This window comes from Copadichromis virginalis, linkage group LG13 (assembly GCF_057382275.1).
Source record: "Copadichromis virginalis isolate Kocher_CV1m ecotype Utaka linkage group LG13, C_Virginalis_male_GT1.1, whole genome shotgun sequence".
Taxonomy (NCBI): Eukaryota; Metazoa; Chordata; class Actinopteri; order Cichliformes; family Cichlidae; genus Copadichromis; species Copadichromis virginalis.
The window spans coordinates 21,935,992-21,962,176 of NC_140630.1; the positions used below are offsets into that span (position 1 = coordinate 21,935,992).

The 26,185-nt window shown below is 41.7% G+C and overlaps 1 protein-coding gene across 2 annotated transcripts; it reads right to left on the bottom strand.

Annotated features, from left to right (window-relative positions):
• Positions 1-2,441: 2,441 nt before the first annotated feature.
• On the bottom strand, positions 2,442-24,434 carry foxn2a (forkhead box N2a). Of its 2 annotated transcripts, XM_085478006.1 has the most exons (6): positions 24,235-24,434; positions 12,942-13,516; positions 10,484-10,608; positions 9,575-9,624; positions 8,857-8,925; positions 2,442-6,329 (listed from the first exon to the last, which is right to left on the bottom strand). In XM_085478006.1, exons 2-6 carry the CDS (start codon positions 13,500-13,502, stop codon positions 5,905-5,907), a joined length of 1,230 nt encoding a protein of 409 aa, XP_085334132.1. In that variant the 5' UTR covers positions 13,503-13,516; positions 24,235-24,434; the 3' UTR covers positions 2,442-5,904. The 2 variants fall into 2 exon arrangements, with proteins under 2 accessions (XP_085334132.1, XP_085334133.1); XM_085478007.1 differs by lacking the exon at positions 8,857-8,925.
• Between the last annotated feature and the right edge of the window lie 1,751 nt (positions 24,435-26,185).

The following is a 26,185-nucleotide window of genomic DNA, read 5'->3' on the forward strand; positions in this document are numbered from 1 at the left end:
TAGATATCATTTACTTACTGTCATTTAAATTGTAGCACACTGTATTGTTATTTTTTCTTTTCTTTTTGTTATGAAGTATATATTTGAATGACTTTTAATTTGATTATAGCTCTTCAAAGATTTTCTCAGTCATTTCACACTCCATTGATTAAACTAGACTTCTATAGTGAAAAGTATTGATGACGAAGGAGCATGCAGGCAAATGAATTAGTTGTACTTCCTGACCTTACTTCCTGTCAGCTCGCAAAATGACTGTGAACCAGTTGACATCAACAATGCATCAGTATGTTTTTTTGGGTGTCTTAAAAAGTAATTAGCTGGTGCAGCAGCTTTTTAAATTATGTTTAGCAAGCAAAGTGAAAAAAAAGTGGTGCTGGAAAGAGGAAGGAGACAGAGAACAGAATCAGCATACTGCCAGTTCTTTGGCTATCAGCAGCTGATCACATAACCCAAATGATGAAACTGTATTTGGCGTTTTTGTAAAGGACTAAAATATTGTTACTTCTCAAACATTGAAATTAGATACTCTTACTATAATACTGTGTGTGTGGCATGTCTGGAAGTTGGTCCTCTGAAAATGATGAGGAATTCTAGAAATGAGTTTCCCAATCCAATCAGTTTGTGAAGACCTGTGGCTAATGGGCTTGTCTTCTTTGTTCTGTGCTTATATACATCAGAGTTGTCGTTATGTTACTTTACCAAGCCGTTTAAATCTGATTGGGGTGTGTGGTAGTCTAGTTGAGAAAGATGGTGTGAGTTTATAGCAAAAATATCTGCCCTGGAGCTAGCACAGGGTTGTTACACCTATGTAGGTAGGTAGATGTAGTATGTTTAAACCACCTTTCTCTTCAATTCAATTCTGCTTATATAGTGCCAAACCACAGCAACAATTGTCTTAAAGCTCTTTATGTACAGAGAAATCCCCAACAATCAGACAAACCCATATGAAGAAGCAGTTGGTGACAGTGAGAACGAAAACTCCCTTGTAACAGGAAGAGACCTCGGTCAGAAACAGTAGAGGGGCAGCCATGTATAGCAACTGGCTGGGGTGATGGAAGGAAGACAGGACAAAAGACACGCTGTGGAAGAGAGCCAGAGTTTAATAATAACTAATGATTAAATTCAGAATGGTGTATAACTGTAAGCTTTCATTTATAAGGGTACAAATGTGTATTTAAGTGTATTTTCTTTTTAAATATCATTTATTTCAATAGGATACGTTTCCTTTCTCCCTACAGTAGCCTACACACAGACACTTTCCATTATTAAGACATCCTTTCCTCTTCTCTTAGCTTTCCCATTAGGAGACCTAATGCCATTTACAATAAAAATGATGTGATAAATTATTTACTGCTCGGTTTCGCTTTGTTTTGGTTTTTTCCCAGCTCCGTGTGTGTCGCATTAACAGAAACAAGGTCAGAAATCACAAGCGGGTTGTAGCACTGTCAAGGATGTGATTTCCCCCCTTAAAACGCACATGACCTCATTTAGACTAGAAGTGAAATGACATGTTGCTAATGCACCCATCATTGCGCAAATCCTACACGATTAATTTCACCTAATCCATAATAATCTCTTTTAGATTTTCGGCCGCATACTATTTCTTTATTTTCCTCTGTCGTCGTCTCCACCATCAGCGATCTTAAATGTATGTATACGGCCACAAACACAAACTCTCTCACACGTACACCACACCACACCACAGCCAGTGGCTCCAGCATTGTCTGGTTGCCTGGCAACTGTCGGCGTGGCGTGGTTGCTAGGGGCGTGTGGGAGAGGGGAAGGGGAGGTGATGCTGCTCTGATTTCCAGCTGAATTGAGGCAGTCAGTAGGGAGAAGTCCCCCCTCCTTCCAATATCCCCATCCCCTCCCCTTCCCCATCGACACACAGGACTCTATTGAACAATAGAGCTGTGCCAGTGGGCCTGAGGCTAGTCAGACAAGCCCTTGTTCAGGGTCACACTGTGTTCATCCCACAGTCCTCCATGACTAATTAACTTACAGCAAAGAGTGTCGTTAGCACATCTGATGATGCATCCATCACTGGCGCAGCCCTGGAATTTACATTAATGCGAGGTGCACTTCTGGCAGCCGGCCATTTAAAAAAAGAAAAAAGAAAAAAAAAACATGAAGGAGAAGACAGAAAGGGAAAGTGTCATGGTGCTGCCACACTTAGTGCTGAGCAAAGCCTGCGCAGTCAAAAGAAACTGCTGGACTTGGTGGGAAATATCTCCCAGCTGTAGCACTGTTATGTGAAAACCGAGAACCACAGAGTCAAGGATCGCTGATCTTGTGGCTTTCGCAGCAGGTGACAAGATCGATCCAAAAAATTCTTACAGACAAAAAAAGAAAGAAGGAAAAAAAGAAAAAAAATCAACCAAAAAAACCCACTCAAGTCAAGCCCCATTTTCCACAAAGAAACCAAAAGATGCACACGGCAATAAACAAGAACAGGTTTTTATTAATATTTTTGTAATACCATATATAATGCAATTGCATATCTTTGGCGAAAATAAATCTTATAAACATTTTATCAACAGAGGTTAGCATACAAAAACCAAAAAGGTGTGTCGGTCCAATGGACATGGCAGACAACTGACACAAACTCATACTGGGTTGGCAGCTTTGTCAAATGCAAGAAAAAAAAAATGCTCAGCACACCCATAAGAAATTAGGAAATGCAACAGAATCACATAATTAATATTTTATAACAGCTGTTGAGCAATAAGGGAACTGGGTTTGGAATTGTGCAAGTCCTGGGACCCAGAAATGTTTTGGTAGCTCACCCACAGATCGACTCGACTGGCTCGGTGTCACCTTGAGACAAACATTTCTTTTATTTCTCAAGTGCTACAGAAAGGATGAGGCTGATTTTTTTTAGCCTCTCCAAAACTTCTCTGCGGCTGTCCCGACACTCAAGAGTAGGTCTGAAAACTACACAGCAGCTGCTTGAAGACTGAGTAACTCAGATCCAGTTTTACAGTGATATTCAAAAACATTCAATAACAAAACCTGGAAGCATGAGTTATGGGGTGGCAGTACTTTTATAAAAGAGTCTTACAGCTAATCTCCAGTTTCTTTGACTACTTAAGTCATAATACCTAAACAAAACCATATGATTAAATGAGCCCAGAAGAACTTGGGGTGCGCATGGGGTGGTGTGTGTGTGTGTGTGGGGGGGGGGGGAATTGGGTGCATCAATCTTAAATTTATCTACACCCCAGCTGTACATCGATTTGGCAACAGAAAAAGGTTTCAGGATCAATGTTAATTAACTGTTTTCTATCCAACCTAACAAAAAGCAAAACAAAAACATCAAGAAAACCTGGCAGTCATGGTTAAATTGAAAACACACCCGCTCTAAAGACAACAGACATTGGCAAAATACTTAATCACTGTAACAAGACAGAAAAAAAAAAGGGGGGGGGGGGGGAGGGGGAGGAAGGTGTGTTGCTGAAAATAAACAAGGAGAAAAACAAAAATACTTATTAAAGGAAGTTCACAGAATGAAGGGAAAAAAATTACTGTGCCTAGTCATTTATTTTAAATAACCAGTGTCTGATGCGTTCGGGGGAAAAAGTCCCATAAATTAAAGTCATAAATAAGGTGATGATTAATGAACAACAATTTGTTCTTTTTTTTTCCACAGCTAAACAAGACCAGTGTATGCACTCTGTTATCAGCTGAGAACTGCGGCTTAGTCTGCAAAGAGCAGTTCCCACTCAATAGCGACAAATGTAAACCAAAAGATTGGTTATGTCACCGTACTGACCAGAGTCATCGCCCGTTTCCTGATTCAAAAACTCCAGATCACAATTACAGTGTGGCAGTAGGAGGGGTTTATAGATATTAACAAAAAAAAAACAAAGCAGCCAGTTTGCAGTTCTGCATCAGTGGCACGACAAAATGTTTGGCACCGACCATGCACGCTATACTACCAGTCACACCATGTGATCCAGTACAGTGGGGGGGGGGGGAATACATTTTCCAGCTTGTTATCCTATCACTCATCTATGCTACTGTTGACTGTACGCTGCTTCTATTTGGGTTTTTTTGTTTGTTTGTTTTTTAAAAAACAGAAAACTGTGGCCTTCTATGCAAGTGGCTCGCAACTTCCCCTCAGAGAACCGCGTGCAATCAACTGACAATAAACACTCCATTTCACAGCTTGAGAAGAGAACGTGCACTTCCTTATTTTGTTCTAGGAGGAAGAGCAAGGACGAAAAACTAGCAGCCAGCCAAAACCGAGGGCACAGCACAGAGCACAAACAAGCGTCTTCAGCATCTCGCCTGCGAGCAACTGCGTGTACAGAGTTGACTTCTTTGTGACTATACTGTCCCCCTTCTTGTTATTTACATTTGGATGCTCTATGCTGTGGGTCTCAGAACAGAAAAAAACCCCAAAACAAAAAACACACACACACCTTCCTTCAAGATGTGAATTAACTTGGCCACAAGATCAGCCAACTCAAAATTACCTGTATAACTTAGTAATTATCTAAAGTACAAGGTATCATAAACAAGGCCAGAGATATAATCAAACTGCAAATCCAAATATTGGCGTGAGACGTGGCGGTCATTTACCATCCGCTCCGTTTTCCCCCTCGCCTCACTATTAGCCAACTCTGCATTCAGAAAGCCCAAAAGCAAGCAGAGCACCGAGCAGCTCTTACAGTACAGCAGTAGCAGGGAGATGTGTCATTACGATAGTACATTATATTCATTGTATTTGTCAGTAGAAGGATTAAAAAAAATTTTAAACTCTTTCTCGTGACTGTCATCCAAGGGTCCAGCTGATGTCAGCATGCACTGTGATACGCACATGTGTATGTGCACACAAAAAAGAAAATTTATGGAGGATAACCTATGAACACGCAGCGAACACCTGGCAAAACAAGGCAGATGTACCCTTTGCATAGGTTGTCGCCAAACATGAGAAGAGATGTCCCATTAACAGTGGATTGGGAAGAAAACAAACGAACAAACACAAACCGAAAGAAAACAGCTGTGCTGCAATGGCCGCGCAAAATCAAGCAAAGTCCTAGCTAACTTTGCAACTCAATTTGGCAGTGGCAGAGTAATACTATATCCACATTTTGCTAATCCTGAAAACGAGACGCGGCTCGCGTGTAGCAAGTTTATCGCATAACAAGATCATAATACTACTCCGTTCATTCGCTTAATTGTAAAGTTTAACTAGCATACTTGACTGATATATGCCACCATGGAATAATGTCAGAAAGTTAAGGTTGAGGATTAATTATTGCATCTCTTTCTTTTTTCTTCTACAAGAGCAGGAACTCCTTTCCAAACAGTGGTAATTTATTTTTCCTTTAGCACAAAACCAACAAAAAAGGAAAAATAAAAGGAGAAAATGTCAACACCAGGAGGTTAGATTTCATCTGTTACAAACATGCACTCGTTCGCTTCATAAATAGATTCACTTGGAAGAGGATACGGGTTTGAAGAGGAAGCATGCAACGCTTTGAGTTATAAAACCAGCTTTCAGCTTTTTTTTTTGTTTTATTTATTTTTTTCTTCTTGTGTCACTTTTTGTCTTTGAGAGGAAACTTCTTGAATCACAGTCCTCTAATCCAACAGAAAGCAGGCAGGTCGTTTTGGATAGGTATCTTGATGGTTCTCCATAAGCCCAAACACCCACCCTCAAAAGTTACCCCCGAGTTAATGTATATGGCTTTGTTCTCCTGTGTGAACGATACTATTGCCATTTGTTTTGTTGGACAGAGATACTCCCAAACAAACAAACCAAAAAAAAAAGGAAAAGAAAAAAGGCTCAAAATGGCCAGTGAACGATCAGATTAGGAGAAGGAGGCACACTGGGACACAGGGGGTCAGAGGTTAGGGTTTCACTGGGTCCAGGGTCTTATGGGGGTAAAAGAAAATTCATTTCCTGCTAAGTTTTGTGCTCTTGACAGTGCGTTTGGAGCCCTCCGTGCAGCTGCGTATACCGGCGAGGTGCAGCAAGGAGCCGGCGGCTTCCTTCAGCTCCTCGTCCAGCTCTGGCTTGACTTCACGTCGCGCCCTCTTGCTAAGGGGCCACTTGACGGCGAGCGGACGGCGAGAAGTCTGGTGAACGCCCCTCTCGTCCCAGAGGTCGGAGTCCTCGTCGCTGTGGAAACCCTCGCTGCCGGCGCGGCGAGACTGCCTACGTTCGCAGCCGCCTTCGTCCAGGGAGGAAAGAGAAGATGAGGAGGAGCGAGAGGAGCAGCGTTGCAGGGCTGCGCTGCTGTAGTTGTGGTCCTGTTTTGGATCGCTGCTCACCAAGACAGAGTCGGGCCGAGAGAGGTCCAGAGGGCTGTCAGAATTGCCTGAGGAGAGGATGAAAGCCTGATAAGTGACCGTTCAGTGCATGAGGATGTCTTGTTACAGAGAGATAAATGACTGGTTTGAAATAAGATTTCTGAAAGAAAAAAAAAAAAAAAGTGACACCATCATTAAGACACTCGGGGGCTTTAACTTGTTTTGTTTACAAGTTTAAAGCAGAACTAAGATTTGTCTAGGACCAGCAGTGAAAACGTAGTTTTAAAATAGCTTGCTGCATGAATGTGAAAGCAGAATTAAAACTCGTGGGGGGGGACGTAAAAGACGTAGAAACTTAGAAAAAGTAAACATTTAATGATTCTGTGGGAACCTTTGCAAGAGGAAATATAAACTTTGCATTGAGAAAATAAATCAAAATCTAAACGAGAGATTTTAAAATTAACTGTGATTTCAATAAATACACCTTAACAAATACATGAAATTATTTGTTATGGTATTTTTTGCCCTGTTGAAAGATCAAGCACTAAAATCACTTCCTAAAGCTGTCTTGCTATACATTTTAAAGAAAAAAAAAAGCCTGAGCTTGAGGTTCAGTTGAGTTTGTTCATTGTTTGTTATAGACAAACAATGAACTAATAACACAAACAGTTGTATGTTGAAGTCTGTAATGTCCAGGTTTCACTCCTATTTATTAAACAGATCCTTTTTCTGTTGTAATGGAAGAATTCTCATCCTCAGCCCACCTCCCCTGGGTCTGTTCTTGATCCTTTTTTATTCCCCATCTACATGCTTCCATTGGGTCAGGTAATCCATAAATAAAGCGTTTTCCCCGTCATGTATGTAGATAATACACAGTTGTTTGTTCTACTAAGTATCAACATAAATACAATCTCAAATCTTAAGAAGTCTCTCTGACGTTAAATCATAGATGTCACAATACAGGAACTATGTTCCCTGTCATTACCTGTAAAATCCAGAATTTAATTTAAAAGCCTTCTACTCACATCTAAAATCTTGAATAATCAGACCTGATTATATCTTAATGACGTCTTAGTACCTTACCTTAGTGCCTAACAGAGCACTTTGCTCTCAGACTGCTGACTTGCTTGCGTTTGCTATAGTTTCTAAAGAGCCTATGACAGTTTGGGAGACAGACACCATCTCTACTTTTAGGATCAGGCTTGAAACTTTCTCTTTTTTTTAAAAACTTATAGTTCGGGTTGGATCAGGTGACCCTAGCCCACCTATAGTTATGCTGCAATAGAACCGGGCAGCTGGGGGCTTCCCATGATTCCCATGTGTTTCTTCTTCACTTCCCATTTGTACACCACTATTGCATTTAATCATTCTGAATTATTCAACACTGGCCCTCTTTCTTAGTGCCCTCTGCTCTCTTAATATTGCAGGATCTTTACCTTACAATATAAAGAGCCTTGAAATGACCATTGTGATTTGGTGCTATTTAAATATAAAGTTTGAATTAAAGCGACTTAAATCTGCCCTACAACTTCAAGAATTCCACTCAAAACCTGGTTCTAATGCAAGTTTTCTTTTGACTCACAAATCACCAAAATCCTGCTTTCTACAATTAAGAAACTTTACAAAAGTTTACACATTTTTTTGTTTCCATCTCAAGCGGCCTTTGAAAAAGTCATCCATGCCACCATCTCATCGTGTTTAGACTACTGTAATTCCCTCAACTCGGGTCTCAGCCAAAGGTTCATCTCCCGCCCCCAGCTTGTTCAAAATTCAGCTGCCAGATTCTTAACAAAATCAAAGAGACCAGACTACATCACTCCTATCCTGGCTACACTGCACTGGCTTCCTGTTAGATACTGAATTGATTTTAAAAACTTATTCATTACTTTTAAAGCCTTACCCAGGCTTGCTCCTACCTACATCAGATTTCAACAGACTTTATGAACCAAGCTGCTGGTTATGCTCTTCAGGTCAGAGCCTCCTAACCCGCCCTATAGCCTGCGTCATTTTCTGATTTCCTCTCAGAGTGTTGAACTATTTACCAGAGGAACTTACCAAAATCAGTATATCCAATTTTAAATCACTTCTCAGAACTTATTTTTACAGAAAGCCCTTTTAAAATTTAACAAAAACCCTTATTCTTCATCTACCTTTTCTTTATATACAAATGTTTTTACCTTTTGATTCCTAACTTTAGCCCATCTGAAACACACTGACATGACCTAAAGAGGGCCCTTCAATCAAGACATCTTGGAGATACGGATGAATCCATTTTGCTTCATTGCTAATTTTTCATTACTAAGTGTGTAAAGTGTGAACTACAACTATTTGTGTGGTTTTAGTTTGGTGAGATTTTGTCTGTCTATTACCGCCGCTTAGATGAAGATAAAAAAAAACAAACACATTGTCTATCATTAGACAAAGCAGATATTCTGATGATTCAAAGACATTCAAACTTCTTCTTGCAGCTGTGTACATCAGAATTGAACACACACAACATCAAAGAAAATTTAAGCAATGACGGGTGGTATGTCAGGGGTTGTACACAAAGCTAAAAGAAGAGGTGAAAGTATGGCTACTTGTAGGTTGTCTTACACGGGTCAACGTGGTGCCCAGGGGCAGAGTTTAAGAGCATCATGGCAGTGGCAGCATCAATGTCAGACTCTGGAAGAGGAGAGAACATGCACGATGGTCAGTCCTACGGTGTGAAAGCATGGTAGCATGACATCCCTACTAGGACTGGCTTGACCGACTGGGCTCCATTATTTTTAAGCTATACACTCGGCGATCCAATCAGTGCTTACAGAACGCACGGGATATGCAGAGGACTCGCAAAAACAAATCAGAGTAAATATAAGCCCATGATTTTCAGAATGCATCTGATCTCATGAGATCTGACAAAGTGTCTGAAAGCCTCACAGCTCACTTCTAGGGCTCTAAATTATTAATGATTACAGTGAGACTGAGTGCTCGATACTGAGCACCAGCAGAACCTCTGCTTGTCGTCAAGGTTACAAATCCAAGAGGCAAGGGGGGGGGGGGGGGGGGGGGGGGGGGGGGGGGAGAGACATCGACGGGAGCTGTCAACATTATGGTCAACATGAGGCATCAATGACTTGAAAGCAACAAATCAAACCAAGAGCTGAGCATAAAAGCACAGTGATGCTGAATGTTCTGGGACTGAAATGTGCAAAGGCAACATAATCAAAACAGTGCACAAACACACGCTAACAAAACTGCACTACACATCTGCACATTGCTGGGCAAACAGCTTACAAATACGAAAACTTTGATCAATTTGCTTTTCTCTCACCTTTAAATGAGCAACCTTGTAGAAAGAGATGACGAGGGGGTGAGGAGGCACTGCAGAAAGTAAACAAAGGACACCAAGAGTCAGATGATACGTTTGAAGAGCCAAATTCTGCCCTTTCAAAACTGTGTTTTTATTAAGAATTAGTTATCAAATAATTACAAATGACTACAAACCTGTTAAGATAAAATATTTCCTCAGCTTAAAAAAAAGGGATTTTAAAGTCAGGAGAAAGAAATCAAGGCTGCTCCTTATGGTATACCTCCACCTCCATGTTTCACAATAAAAGCAGAAGATATGGGTTCTGTCTACTAAAATGCTATGGTGGTGTATATGAAACTGTTACATGAAGTGTTTGTACTGTAGCTTCCCAGAAGCGTGAGTATTGGGGAAGTTCTGGGTTTGCAGAAGCTTCTGGGCATTATCATGTTTCTGTCTAAATGAATTGTTCTCAGTTTTTCCCCATTATGTTTACGGTTCAATTGCTCGTCTTATGTGTTAGTTACATTTAGCAAAGCTGTGGCATTGTGACCATAGGGAGGAGCTGGTTTGATATACATACGAGTGTGAGGAGAATAATGCTCTTCTTGTTGTTAAACTAACAACAGAGAGTTTCAAACTGTTGTGCTCCTACCTGTCACGGGTGAGTCATCACTCACCATGGTACACTAAGTGTATTGCTGTAAGTCTAAAGGAGCTAATGGAAGCATATTGGAGTTGGTATGTGACCAAGTTCACTTTTTTTAATCATACTGAAAGCCAATCGCTAATACAAGCCTGCTCTAAATAAAGTTCAGGTATTTCCTTTTATGTCCAAAACAAATCCCTGCAAAATATATTTGAGACATAATAATTCCCTTGACCATCATAAGCAACAAATTGAATTGAATGATTAAAGTGATGACCGCTCACCTGGGTGGGGAGGCGGGTGGTGTGCAGAAGGCATGTGCGGCTGGGAAGTGCTGCTTCTTAAGAGCTTGAATTAGGTTGGGGCGGTACTCAGGGTCAACACACCAGAGCGACCCTTTTCCATTGGCCTGTAGGACAAAGCAGGGACAGTCAAATCTCTAAACCCATGTTACAAAGTAATGAAGCTGCCAGAAAGTCCACATAAGAAACTGTGAGCAGAGGTCAGGGGGGAGGTGATCTGTTGATGTTAAACAATAAAAACCCTGTCATATGATCTTCTTTTCAGAGGATTTAACGATGGCGTCTTATCCTGTTGCCCAAACATTCCCAGTCCCCATGAACTAAGCAAAAGCTGTTACGTCATTTATTTGGTTCAACGCAAGAGAACAAAACTGACAAAAGAAAAGCAGCAGGCAGAACATTATCCTGAAAGAAACACCAAAAATACAGTATGTTCGGTCTGGCTTTCAGAAAAAAAATCCAAATAAATAAATAAAAATCAGAGCGAAAACATGCTATAAACGTTTGTGAGTTAGGTCTTTAGTAAAAATAACATGCTTTGTCACTTTGTACGATTAAATATTTGATCACATGAGTTCAATTAAAACTGTAAGTAATGAACACAATTTTAATTTTGAATCACTGAAGCCTTACAAACAATTTGCATGCAATTCCCACCTCAGCAAATTTTACATAATCATTATTTTAATGGAAGCTTTGTTCATATTTCTGTTTGGTAGCTCACAATCCTTTTCACCGCTTTGCTGCAGAACAGTGTGGCCATGTATCCCACATGTGGCTGGTATGTGTATCCTCATGCAAGATGTAAACAAAACAGGGCCCGCAACTAGTGGAGATAATAATCCACAGGGTACCTTTAAAGACTTAATGAGGACTTGAAAATCAATTTGGGTGATCTGTACAGCTGAGTAATTGCACAAAACTACAAATGACAAGATCATCATTTATCAGGGAAAAAAGTCAAGTGTGACTCAAACCTTTTAGAGATTAGTCACTGTGGAAATGCACTTCATTTCCAAATCACTTTTCAATTATAAGCTTCACAGCACCTTTTAGACACAACACGCTCAAATGGCAATGTTGAAAAAATGATGAGAATTCCTGAAATGTTTCGCTGTCAGAGCTGGTGGGACTATAGTGACCGCAGCAATGATTCAAATTTCATTACAGTCCCACAGTGAAAAATAGCAAATACCAAACTTTGCAATATAAACGCTTTTACAATGAGAGGAAATTTTTACTCAACAGCTCCCTGTGAAGAATAATTGTATCTGCTGGTGATGTGTGTGTCACTTTATCTGATGGTGGCGTATTCTTGCCCAGTCTGGGAGAATACAGCGAGGAGAATAACCTTGACTCAGATTACCAACCAGCTCTGATGCAGGAAGAAGGAAATGTCTCCATAGCAACGGAAACCACCAGCCAGTGTCATGTGAAACTGGTGCTAGTGTCTCAGCAGACGGAGGGCTCATGCTATGCACCTGCATGCTAAGCGGACTATACTGCATTGTATTGCTACACGCTGAGTGCAAACTGCCATTCCCACCCTAGATGGGCAAATATCAGGTTTTAGCCAGATACAGCCATGACATGGGGCTTCAAACCACATCCTCTCACAATGTTAAAATCTCATGATACACAGACTTCTTGGGTGTTTAGAGGGTATTGTGCCACCGCCACTGTTTACCGTTACACAGAAGAATCCAGGAATCTACTTCTCCACACTTTTTACACACACACACACACACACACACACACACACACACACACACACACACACACACACACACACACCCCCTTTCAGACTAAACCGTAATAACAGCCGTTAGTGAGTAAATTCACAGCTTTACTAACTTTTCAAATTCACAGACATGTGTGCACACTATATGCAGTATGTGTTCTTCCCTTTGTTACAAGCATGTGAACATGAGTAGGCCAGCTTCTCTTTTTTCCCCTTGTTATTTGTCGCCACTACTTGTAGAAACACAAGCTACCATAAATGATGTGTATGTCTGCCAGGACCAGGTAGACAAAGATTGTTCTTTGTGCACTTTCAGGACTTAAGGTCGCGTTTGCTTCCTTTGTGCAGTGTGGGTTCAGATTGTGGGAGGCTTCTCTCTAGCTGCACTACCTTGACGTGTTTCTAAAGATATTGTCCTATCTCAGTGTGCGGTGTTTGCATATCCTCTGGAGGAGGAGGATCTTTGACCTTGACTGGATTCCACCCTTATCATAGCCGAGTCAGAGTTCTGTGCAGCTGTGTGTCACATGAGCCATGTGGCAGCTTCACACTCTAGCACACTGTTTGCTAACAGTGCTAAACAAAGCCACTGTAACTGTAAATGTCACATCATCAAACAGATGCATGCTGACAACTACAGAAGGATAACTGTAAATCTAAGTGACGTGCATAAAAGTTTGAAGTCACTTTGAGACCTACCTTTCCCAAGCTCCTTTCGACCTTGCGGAAGCATTTGTTCAGGGACAAGTTGTGACGAACTGAGTTCTTCCAGCCAGTGGGAGCGTTGGAGAAATACGGGAAGTGCTCGAGTATCCAGCCGTAGATTTCTTTGACAGGCAACGACTTGCTGGGAGACTGCTCGATGGCCATGTAGATGAGCAGGGAAAATGAGAAAGGTGGTTTCGACTTCATCGAATCCCTCTCCCTGCCTCTGTTGTGTGACGAAGATGAGGAGGACGACGGGCCCTGGTTCGACCCGTAGTCTCCTTCTATGTCAAAGAGGGGGCTGCCGCTCGTCTGAGCTTCGGGGCCCCCGAGAGTAAAGTTCTGAAGCAGGTTCTCGTGGAGCCAGTTGAGGTTAGTGAGCTCCTCATCCTCGGTGCCTCCGGTACGATCCACGCTAGTTGCCAGCGGACTGGACGCGCACTCCGCCTCGGGCAGCGTTCCTACACCGCAGACACCTCTGAGCCCTGCCCGCTCCTCTTGCATACCCGGAATTTCCGTTTTCTTATCTGGTGACATCCCAATAATTGGACCCATTAAATCAAAGAGGTCTGGAGAGAAAGAAAAAAGAAGGTTGTTAATATCAAGCAGCAAAGACAAGACCAAAAAAGGTACATTTTAAAAAAAATTACCATCAAAAAAGGAAGATTTCAAAGTAATTTAAAAGCAAAGTTTGCAGTATGAAATAACTCAAAGTGACATTTTGGAAGGATGTGCTCTTCCAAGCGTTGGCCTTGTTTTCTTAAGTTTCCCTGGGGGCACACCCCCTGTTGCTGTCGGCCTCTATTGCAATTCATGGCCCTCTCACTGCCTCTCTCCTCCATCCCTGCCGAGGACCAAGAGGCTCTCAGCCCCCCTCCTCCTCCTCCTCTCGACTCCACGTGAGGACCTTCGAGGACATCCTCTCAAGTAAGTGAACTGACTTAAGGCTCCACTCCTCAACGCCTACCTCGTTTCAGACAAGACCCAGCTGCTCGTTATGTGTAAATGAGCATGAAACCAGCCAGCGACTGCAGGAATAAGTGCAAGGACTCCATCTTACAGATTGGATAGCTCTTACGGACCGAAATACATTCAGCCAGGATCAAGTCTGCATTTGTCGCATGGCATATTAAGTTGTGTAAAGAGGCTACAAGCCTAAGAGTTGTCAGTCATTTAGGAGCACGGGGAAATGCCAGAGCACTTTATCATTAACAAAATGAACCTGAGTACACTTATCAATACTTTTTAACATGAGCTCTGAAGAGGCCTTTTATCTTAAACACCAGAGTTCCTGTCGCAGTTTAAGTTGAAGCTCGAGTGAGAAATGATCTGGGCTACAGACAAACCTACATTACTGGAAATTTAAACTAAGCATCACATTATCTGAAAATAAATTTTGTCCCCATAAAATACAAGCAGCAGTTTGTGTGCAGTACTTATTGTGATTTGTTATTATGTGAATAATGTTGAATCGAACTGCTTGTTGAGGCCAAGAGCACAAAGAGATCACTCCGCGTGTCAGCTCACAACAAGCTTTATGTCCTGGGTGTCACCATGACAACCCTGCCATCCCTTCAATTAAGAGCAGAAATCCCACAAGCAAGAATCCATAAGAAAAATAATTAACCCACCCTGAGCTGACTCTGGCACATTCAAATCACTGAAAAGAAAGCCTCTGAAAAGAAATGCTTCTACTGAGGTCTACAGCATGTCCCGATTCTGGGAAGGTCTAGGATGTTCTGGATCTGGACTTTGATGGGAATTAGACTGGACGGTCAGAGAGGTAAAGTCGCAGCGTGGTGGTGGATGGGCATGCCTTTTCATTTCTGTGATAAGAACTGGGTCAAACTCATGTGTTTGCACAGTGGCAAAGACAGGAGTGAGAGTGTGAGCGCACACAAACATACACACAAATCAGTTTGTCAAACCCAGTCAGTGTGGACAGGAGGGGGGGAAAGAGGCATTAGTGCATTTACAAAATGACCTTTAAACTCTCAATAAGCGGATAAACCTATAGCAGATGGATACTATTCTGGTTATGGCCCCAATTCTCTCCTTTGGGGCTCAAAAGAAGAAAAGTCTAGCCTTCCAAGTGGACATTTGGGGGGGGGGGAATGACACAAGGAGAGCAGGGCTAGGTGTTCGAGCCAAGGAGAGGAGCTAGGCCTAGACGTCTGTGATCTCTTACACAATAAAAGTGTGCATTTCAGTGTATGTGTATATACTCCTGTTATAACAGCACATTGTCTTAGATTTATCATGCATTCTGGATTTCAGTTCTTTCCCCGGGTAGTGGATATTCCAGCGCAGCTGAATTGCTCTAGTGCATCACATAAACGTCTGCGATTTAAATTACAGATAAAAAAGAAGCAAGTCAATAAGTTTTCCAGGCCAAAGGCAAAGTGTCAGGCAGCATCAACCCAGAAAGAGATAACGATAGGGAGAAGACTTTTCTGAAAGGACCGAGCGTGACAGAAGGTTTGACAGAGAGACCTAGACCTGTGAGAAAGACAGAGAGAGAGGCAAGTGAGGCTTAGAGGTAGTAAGGTAGGCTGTGCAAGGCATCGTCAATCTCGGCTGAATCACAGCTCTCAGCAAAGCAAAGTTATTAAATATGTCAACAAGCAAGAAAGAAATGAAGAAGCAGAGAGACAAGTGCACATGTTCAGAAGAAAATATTATTCATGCTTCCTAAAAGCATTACAGACTATGTTTATACTGACTTTATTCTCTCAGGATAAGCTCTTTGGGACATATCATCTTAAAATACATTTAGCCATGTTTGGGCCAAATATCTAGTTCATTTAGACAAATTAGGTGAACGGCAACAATTTGGGGCAGATTTTTTAGCAGATTCTCAATATTTATGTATGTTCTTATGCAGGAGTGATAGAAAGGACACTTGGGGATTTCATGACAAGAAACCCAGTCTTTTTAAAATGTAGTTAAATGGAAAACAGCCTGCTGACCAACAACTAAGCCCTTTTTTGTGAGTATAAATATATAGGTCACAGGAGGGAAGAAGTCAGCAAAGGTGTGGCAAAAAAAAAAAAAAAGATACGTCAGCTCATTTGACTAAAAGGTGTGGCCACTTATATGCCACAGTTGGTTGTAAACCCTTGATAGCCCGATTCTGTTTTATGTCAGAGAGACATGAAGAAGATGTAATATAGCTAAAGTATCAGATCAGGGATTAACATTAAAGCACAACAGAGCTTCACCTCAGTTCTTCTTCCCAAACTTGACCTCTCAGCTGGGCCTCTGGGTGCCAAAGAGAGCTTATCCTCTTTTAAATAGCTCCTCCTGATGACTTGCCATTTGAATATCAACAGAGGCACAGTGGACGGATGAGAGGGCTGTCGTGCATCCAGCCAAACACAGGAAGTGTTTTACCATGACTGCAGCTGGTCAATTACCACTGCTGCTGCAATGATTGCAGTTATCATTGCTCTTATGAAAAGGCATCAAAGAGAGGCGGCTGGGAATCCACTGAATAATGGGATAGTAGTATGTAAAGAGCAGAGAGGGGAGAGGGAGCTAATAAGCCAGACTGGCCTGTTGACTGCTACTCATCCTTGAAAATACACCAAAGCTGCAATGGCGCTGACCTGATGGCTCATCTGCAAGTTAAAATAGCCGTGCGATCCGCCAGCCTCATCATATTCATGTGCAAACAGGCAGGCTAACAGCAGGTGCCAAGGCACATTTTTCTCCCCTTTCAAATTGCTCTTTTATCCTGTTAAGCACTTAGCCCATTCAAAAATACACAAAGACATATGGAGATAGCTTTAAGTGGGAAATCAAACCGTTGAGATGTCAGATATGTACAGGGGAATTTAAAGGAGATGATAGTGGCATTAAAATACAGAGATACTGCTTTGAGATGTTTTCTGGGAGCGAATCTCACAATTAGGACTCAGTTGCCACGGCAGCCAATGCTGTAAGGGAAGCAATTGTGCTCATGTCTGTGCATGAAGAGAGGGCTAATGTGGGGGAGATCAATACAGGCGGAAAATGCTGAGAGCAGCAGTCTGCTGCTGTTCTCCACAAACCTGTCTGACAAAGAGCGGCGAGAAAGGCCACTGCCAACCTGGATGTCACGGCACTACTGACTAAGCTATTAAGGCCTACTTCATATAACACAGAAATTATGCTCCCAAAAAATCTGTTTTGTTAAGCAAACTGCTTTCATACGATTCTCCTCTGCAAAACAAAAAGAAAAAGGAAAAACAACCTCTGTATAGATAACAGCCTCGAGTTCATACGCTGACACCACACCCTATTCCAAAGAAACAAACCAGTTGACACAAACCAGTTACACCTCTACAACAGATACACAAAGGTGTGCCGCAAAGCCCCATTGTGATGGCTGTTATTCGAAACCCTAACTGATATTTAGGCAACTACCCAGTCTGGCTGGAGCTCTAAAAATGTGAATGAAACAAAAGGAGGGGGGACTGAGTTAGAGTGGGAGAAGCAGGCAGAGAGAGAGAGGCTGTTCCAGAGCGGGTTAGCCAAGTGGCCTGCTCTTTTATTTTACAAGGGTGGGGGTTAAACCGTGTCATAATAAATAAAGAATCTATTACTTTGAAAGGTAAATTAGGCTACTATTAAAGCACGCCCTAACGATACATTTCTGACTAAAACTTGTCAAAGACTTTAACGGATCTCCTCAGCGTCCGAGGTGAAAGCAAATGAAAAAGCTTGCACAAAGCATTACAACTGGCCCCACACTCTGCTCGCACAAAGGAGCAGTTGTTTTTGCTCTAGTCATGTTTCCGAAGTGCTCAGTATTCACCTCGCACTTTCAAACAGAGGACCGGGAGGGAAGGAAACACCTCCTGCCTGTTGAGGAAGTTCATTTTCAGACAACAAATTCAGACTTCACACAGAGACAGTTAGGCCCGCTATACGACAAAAACAGTGAAATCGAGCAGCACGAGGCTACAAGGTAGCGTCTATTGAAGCAACAGTATTTACTCGGCCAATCTAGGAGTTCCATCTTCGTGTAGCTTACAGATAGCTGGCAAACACCCTGGCTGGACCTAATGTATCAACTAATGAAATCACTCAGGGAAAAACAAGCGATCAAAAGGCCGGGCAATGGCTCGGTTCATGTTCGTCAGTGACACTAACCTCCTCCAACAACTTCAGAGTCAAACGCTCAAGACTGCACTTTGACTGTCAACAGAGGTGAGGCCTTCCAAAGTACATGCCAGTCCCTAGCCAACACTGAAACCTTATCTTTCCAGTCATGTGCCTGTAAGTTCAGCATACCGACACACACAACAACCTCAGTTCCTCTCAAATATTAAAAAAAAAAAAAACAACAACAACAACAACAAAAAACAACTTCATGCTGTATGCTTGCAAACACAGCTCCACGGTCTTGTAGGAAACGGCTGAAATTAGAACGTTTCTATAATTGTCAAGGGTCAGTCCTTGAGTATGAGAAAACTTTCTATGTGCAGTAAAATACAACAGTGTTTGCAAATGAAACGCAGAAAACACCAAAAAAGCCCCACAGGGAACTCAAATGAGGAAAGACTTCTTTCCTGATTTTACAAAATAAATAAATAAAACATTATTGGGCTCTGACAAAACCATGATAGATATCCATGTCAACCATGAAGCTCCAGCAGAATGAAAATATTTACTGAATCTCCCCATTTGACTTAATCGACCAAAGCACACACACGTGGCAAACAAATATAAGCACACAGCTACTGAGCTCTGCCCGCTCCATATATAAGAAGTTTTGAACCCTTCACTTAAAAAGCTGACCTCTTGCTTTATACATTACAGACTTTACAAATTCTGCTTTCCATGTGTTGCTGTTTAACATCAAATTATAAATATGAACCATATGGTAACAGCAACAATAGTCACCAAGAGTTGTTTACTATCGACTCAGTATTGTTATTAGGCAGTATTATAATAACTGCATCTTAATTAGTGCTGAACAACCTCGTTATTCTGCCAATCATCACTTATTCAACCTTTTCCATTAGAGCACTGAATACCAACTACTTAAAATGGTCAGTGAAAAGTCACAAAATACTTGCTTTTTTCAGCAGCAGAGAAACTACCGAGTGTAATCATTTACCGTTTATTATAAACAATGAATATACATTCTTGATGGTGAAAGGGCATAGTAGAAATCTAGTTATTCCAATGCCGTTTACTTTTTGAGATGCAGCTTTTTGAAAGAGCAAAGATTTGGTCTAGTAATACAAGCTCATCAATTATTCTATGATTGAGTCATTTAAAGTACACGGCCCAGTATAAAATTCTTATTTAAAGGCGGTCAGTCTGTTTGACATTTACATTTGACTTTGTCCAAACACCTAAGCTACAGTTGTAGAAATTCTGAGACACTTAAACTGACACTGATATATGATACTTAGTGAGGATTTACAGACAAGCTGGTAAGCCTGTGTTGTTGTTGTCGTATCAATTAAATAAATCTTTTTATTTCTGCCTAAGCAAATGAGACAAAGAGCCACTGTGACAGAGGACACGGCCGTCCTTACCCCTTCCTTTCTCTCAATCAAGGAAACAGCCACATCAGTTGTTGCTTTCAGTGAGGCGGGCCCTAATGGGCTGTGTCTCGAGTCCACACAGTCAGAAATGAGACAGGCAAAGGAGCAGTCAGGAGGTGGGGGGCTGTAGAGGGAGGCGACTCACCATAGAGTCAATCAAGAGATGTAAAACAATAAGTAGAGTAAACAGAGGGGCACCGCGAGAAGGAGATAACCGCTGCCAGTATGCGACGTCTAAACAGACGCTTAAAGAGGGAAAAACTGATTTTCAGATCACGCAGAATCAACCTGTTTTGTCTTTTTGCCAGCTTGTGACATTAATTACAACACTGACGCCAGTTTGTAAAACAGCTGTGCCAAGCTCAGGGCATAAAAATAGATGCCATTTAGCTGCACGGTGAACTCTCAAGAGAGACTAAATAATGTGAAACATCGCAAAGAGCAGACAAGCTGATCACCCAAATAGGACAGAAAAAATAAATAATGACCAGGAAGGCCACAGGAGCGAGTGGGCGTGTGAGTGGAAACATGTCTTTTCAGGTGTTGACATTTACAACTCACTTCAGAGCTAGCCCCCTATGTTTGATTAGAAGAATGTGACAGACCCAAAACAACAACAACACACAGCATACTCCTGGGGATGCCCCTCCTTTATGACTAATCAGGGGCTCTGGTTAAGTGATCACTCAAGCTGACTTTATGCATGAAGCATAAAGTCAGGCAGGCCACTGTCAACAGCCAGATCTCAAGGTCACTGATTAGTGGCTAATCTCAAGTAATTATTTGTTTAATTGAACAAGTTAAAGTTGAAAAAAAAAAGGTCCAAAGAAGTAATTTGAAACTACTGGAGACTTACTTTAGGCTTTAAATCAATCAACAACAACAAAAAATGCAGAACACCTGCTAAAATTTAGATATTCTATTTTCAAATGTGATTAAACTTTGCAATATGCACACAACAGCAGCATCGTGGTAACACAGTCACTTCAAGAAACCAAACTTCCTTATTCTGCCAGTTATCAGTTGTTCAGCTTTTTCCAATACAGCACCCGAGCACCAACTATTTTAAATGTTCAGTAAAAAGTCAAAGTACTTGGTAATGACAGGGATTGCAGAGAACAGTAGGTCACAAATCTCTGAGCACAAATCTATTAAGCCAATCCGTGAGAAACCAGCTTTACTCTGCGTTAAGCAATCCCCCCAAAAAAGTTGCTGCCGCGTGGGTCAGCTTTTGTAATGAATTCAAAAACCACAGCCGCTCGCATATCTATAGAGAACATGGTGGATTTTTCAGAGGACACAATCTTTCATCAGCTCCAGGTCAAAGTACACAACTCTGTGATAAGACCGATTACATGGCAGCAGCAGCACTTTTAAACTGAGCGTGTTGTGTCACTCGTTTGGATAAAAGGTAACAGCCACATGACACAACAGGCCCAAGCCGTCTCCTTATTACTACATTTAATCGGTCATACTTAACACTAGGGCTGCCACGATTAGTCGACTAGTCACGATTATGTCGACTATTAAAATCGTCGACGACTAATTTAATAGTCGACGCATCGTTTGAAGCTTTGTAAGATCACAAAGGACGCAGGAATGAGTACCGGTAGTAGGATTTAAGAGTGTAATAACGGACTGAAACAGAAGATGGCAGCACTGCATGTACAAGGATGCCAGCTGCCGTTAAACCCCGAAGAAGAAGAAGCTGTGTCCCAGAATTCATAGCGCAGCTGTCAACAATGGCGGCAGCTAGTTAGTTTTAACTTTACTCTTATTATTCTTTCTGGGGCACAAAATAAACGTTTAACATATTTTCAGGCTTGAATGTAGCTGTGTAAACCTCAAATATCTGCTCAGTTTATCAAGACACCACATATTTTCAAAAGCGCTCCGACGTTTTCGGAGACGTCTGTTACCCACTAGCTCGTTAGCTAGGCGGGGGCAAGGCTAACTAGAGCCGTGAGAACACCGGACTCCCGGCAAATCGTTTTCAAACCCACCGCCGTCTTTCGCTAGTCAGGTTAAACATATATATAAGTCACTTAGATAACTTAAAAATGTTATTGTTTGGCTTTCTTTAGTATTTTATTTGTTCCTGAGTAAATCGGTTTGGCTGAGATTAAAGTTATAGTTTTTGCACAGCTAAAACTGTCAAGCAGACAGCTGATTGTCAGAAGTGTGAGATGCTGGAGAATATACTCCGGTGTCCTGTTATATTTTAGAAAGCAAGGAGTTTATTAAACTTCACCGAAATAATCTGCAAATTTCATTAAAAATTAATAAACTACCATCTTGTCTTTATTTTTAGTTAGCATAAACACTTCAAGCTGTAAGCTAATGATAGTTATATAAGACCAGATGCTGCTGGTGCAATAAGCTGTACGCTGTACGTCCAATGGATGATGATCTGATTAGTCGACTAATCGCAAAAATAATCGGTGACTAGTCGACTATCAAAATAATCGTTTGTGGCAGCCCTACTTAACACATTGGGATAATGGATGTAAGATTTTATTTGGCCGTGCGAAACTCGGTCAACAAAAAAATGTGCTGCGGTGGTCTTTTCAGTGACGTTGCTTCATTGTTATACATCCTCTGACGAGTGCTTTCCTGTTCTCCCATCAGTACAGTAGACTCGAGCGACATTTACACCACTGTGGTTACCAAGTTGTGAAAATGAAGTGTGGAATTCTTGAGCGTATGCGTGGAGCTTGAGATACATTTGACACCCCTGCGTCTACTATTGTGCTCAGCTGGTGTAAAACAGCACCCAAAAAAGTGAATAAAACTGCTATTAGTGTAATCAAAAGATGGACCTGATACCTTAACTATGTGACTATGTGGGCATCAATTAGACTATCTTTTCGTTTGTTACTATTTCATTAAATGACTCTTTCATAGGCTGTCAAAACACCCACAGAGTTTACCGTCAGGAAGTTCAAGCAAAAGATTCCAAACAATGTCATGAACGAGTCGTCGTGCAGTCAAGTTGTAAATTTCAGTTTCATATTGTCATCTCACGGCGATCTCACTCGTAAGTCTACCAGTTACCTTTTCAAACACAGCGTACTGTTAGCAGACCCATTCAAAAAGAGCAGAAATAAGATTAAGTAGTCTCCTTCCCATTTCCCCTGTCTTTTGCCTCTTACAAAGCCTGTCTATAGTGTCAATTCCAACATCTCAAATAACCTTGTGATGGTGCATATATAAAGATAATTCAAAAGGTACTGACAGTGTTTTCGATCCCTGAAGACATGTAGCCATTTCACATTGCAATAACCACATCAGTGGGTTACAGCAGGTCTTATTTATAGTAATGAATGTCTATTCTCGGATCCAAAAGTGCTTACCCTTCAGAGGCTTCTGCACAAATACATACATGAGTGGATACATGTCAGTTTTACAAAGAGACCAGATGGTTTGACCCCACAATATGACCACAAAGATTCTGGCATTAAAATAATGGCAGACTGACAACATCTGTTTCTTTTTTGTCTTCTTCTGTCCCTTAAGCTCCTGGTGTCTTTGTCTTCTCTTTATCACCAGGGCTTTAACAACTGTCAGGCAAAGTGAAAGGAACAATGTCAGTCTACTTGTCTCTCCATCACATTTCCCCCCCTTCAAATATACGAATAAAACCTCAGTGCACATAATGAATTTTAGATGAGGTTTGTCCAGTCCAGTAAATGCAATGCTAACAGGCAGCAAGGTAGGAAACATCACACACAAACACCAGAAACAACACATGAAAGTATATAAAGGTCTATTCAACAGCAAAATATAAATTATAGCCAACTGCAGTAGGCAGAGATATTTTTCCTACAGTCTGACATTGTTTGTAGAGCACTCTGTATCTGGGACAATCTTGTGATAATCCATTACATCATGTGGCTAGCCAGTGTAGCCTCCAAACCTCTGGTGCCGTCGATATATATATATATATATATATATATATAATGAAATATTCAACTATTTATAGCTATCAGGGAAGATGTGTCTGAACAGTATCAGGAGTAATAAGTCGCTCAATTTTTCTACCTACTACAGACTGACAAAACAGGCGAAAGACGTTCAAAGACACAATGAGACTCAAAATCGGTGGAAAGGATACGCTGAAAGTGCTGTTAGCACAGAAAACTGATATGCTCCGGAGCTACTAACAGGCACACAGCACTTAAAACACTTCACACTCACACACATACAAGCAACCACAAGTCAGACGCACAACGAGGAATACAAAGTTACGAGCAATTACGCGGAGTATTGCACAACATTTCCCGACACACGGGGTTTGTTACGAAGGAACTTGTCTCCGTTTTAATTAGCCGTATTTTCACTAAGTTCACTAAATGTTACTAGCTTTAACTCACCGAGAAACAACCGTCAGGCAGAGCAGCGTTAGCAGCCGCTCGACAGGTCAGGGGAAGGCACATATACCGCCTAGCATTAGCATTACATTTTAACTGGAAGAGCAGAAAGGGATCTGTTTGAATGTTTCAAAACACTCTTTGGTGTTATAAGTAATATCCCTTTATGCTCTCCAAGACATAAGCCCGGAGAAGAGAGAAGTAACGTTAACATTAGCTAGCTGGCCACATGCTGTCGCTTGATCTGCCATGCTGGCTGGCTGCTCTAAGCAAAGTCACTTGACCACATTTACTTTTAGCTTGTTCGAAACACAGCCCGGATCCTGCCGAACACTTATTTAATTACAACCCACTTAAAAACAATCGGCTACTCACAATCATGCACGGCGTGCCTCGGTGCGGTGCGTTTAAAGACACGTCTGCGCGCAGTTTATTCAGATGTCTTGTCTGTCTCACACACAATGTCAGAGATCAGATCAGCAGCTGCTTCCTCCATACACGCAGCGCGCAGATCACACAGCGCACGGCAACGCTACCAAACCCCTCGCCGTCGTCATGGCAACAGGTCCACTTCAGCCAATCAAAACTCCTCCCCTCCTATCTCCCCTGGCAACTGCCGCAGCGCTGGAACTCCGCGAACGCGCACGCCATCCAATTTTTTTTTTTCTATCGTGCAATGTGCTTTCACTTCTATCACCAGCTGCACGTAATCTATAGGAAGTATTTTTAAAATATATTTATATATCTATGTAGTTTTCAAAACCAGATTTATTGAATTAAAATGTGCCATTAACAGTGAAGCAGCAATGGGATTAATAATTAATTTGTTAAAGTGTGGGAGCGAAATGAAACCGGACGGGTCCCGCACAAGCACTGCCGCGTTATTCAGGCTGCACAAACACCTCGGGGCGGAGAGAGAGGATGTGTCACCACACCCAGCTTCATGACGATAGCGGACCCTCAATGGGGCCCCTCCTAGAGTAAACGATGATACAAGGAGCTAATGTGACCCGTGGATACACAACACACACATGCTGGGTAATGCTTGAGTATACAGACAAAGCAAAGCAAAGAATTTGGAAGAAGAAGAAAAAAGATAAGCATTTTATGTGCTTCTCTCCAGTGCAGAATCAAAGTGTTCCTCTGTGCATGTGTTAAAAGTCCATATTTGCACGAAGCTGCTGTGCTTATGTACATGCCTGTGCTTATGTACTTTAGCAGCCAAAAGTGTGCTTCAGGAAGCCCGGCAGCTCGGTTTTGTATCTCTGGCTATCTGGTGAGTGCAGCTTTACTGGCCAACTGACTTCACACCAAGCTGTAACTTTCACATAACGGTGATACCTTTACTCATTCCAGCCACTCTGTTTCATAAGCATACATGAGTAGCTCTCTGTGGAATGATCTAATAGCCTCTCTATTTTTATTTATTTATTTTAATGTGCATAAAGCCAACCTGCCATGCAGGAGAGCTGTCAGTATGCACTGCTTTCACCTAACAAGCACAAGATCACTTGTTTGATCCCGGAGGAGACCACAGATCCCTTTCAGGTTGCAACAGGAAAGGCAAATCAATTGTTTTAAAAAAATATCTGCCAAATCAAACATGCAGAGCTACCTGCTGTGGAAACCCCTTCTGAATAAGGGAGCAACCGAAAGTAGCTTGCACTCTCTTTTCTTCCTCTTCTTTAAACTGGACAAACAGGCTTGGTGGTGGCGTAACAGTGTTTTTGTGTCAAAATGAATACTTGTCTGACAGTAATGTGAGTCTTAATGTTTTTCAGTGTGTCGTTAATATATGGCATACACACACACACACACACACACACACACACACACACACACACACACACACACACACACACACACACACACACAAAAGCTGGAGAACAGCATTTAATGCAAAAATTTCATTCATCCAGCAACAACAAAGGTGAAGTGATTTATCTGAATGTGATTATATTTATTCATTCATTCATTCATGCTTTGGAGTTTCTGCTCAGGTTACTGTGGCTTTATTTTCTTGCGCACTGAGCTATTCTTAGGGCCGGTGAGCAGCATAGACTCTGCCCCATTTTTTTTCCCTTCCAGTACGACTCCTAGGGATGATGAAGTTGCAAAGCTAGCAAATGAGAGAGACGAGAACAAGATGCATTAATCACCACGGAAACAGCTGATTGAGGATGCCTTGAAAATACAGACCCATTAGTCTGTGTGCCTGCAATGGTGCTAATCTGATTGTATAACTGTTAGACTAAAACAACACGCTAGCCCGGACCACCGTCAGAGATTTCCATAACTGTACTGGACCATTTTCTGGACTATATAA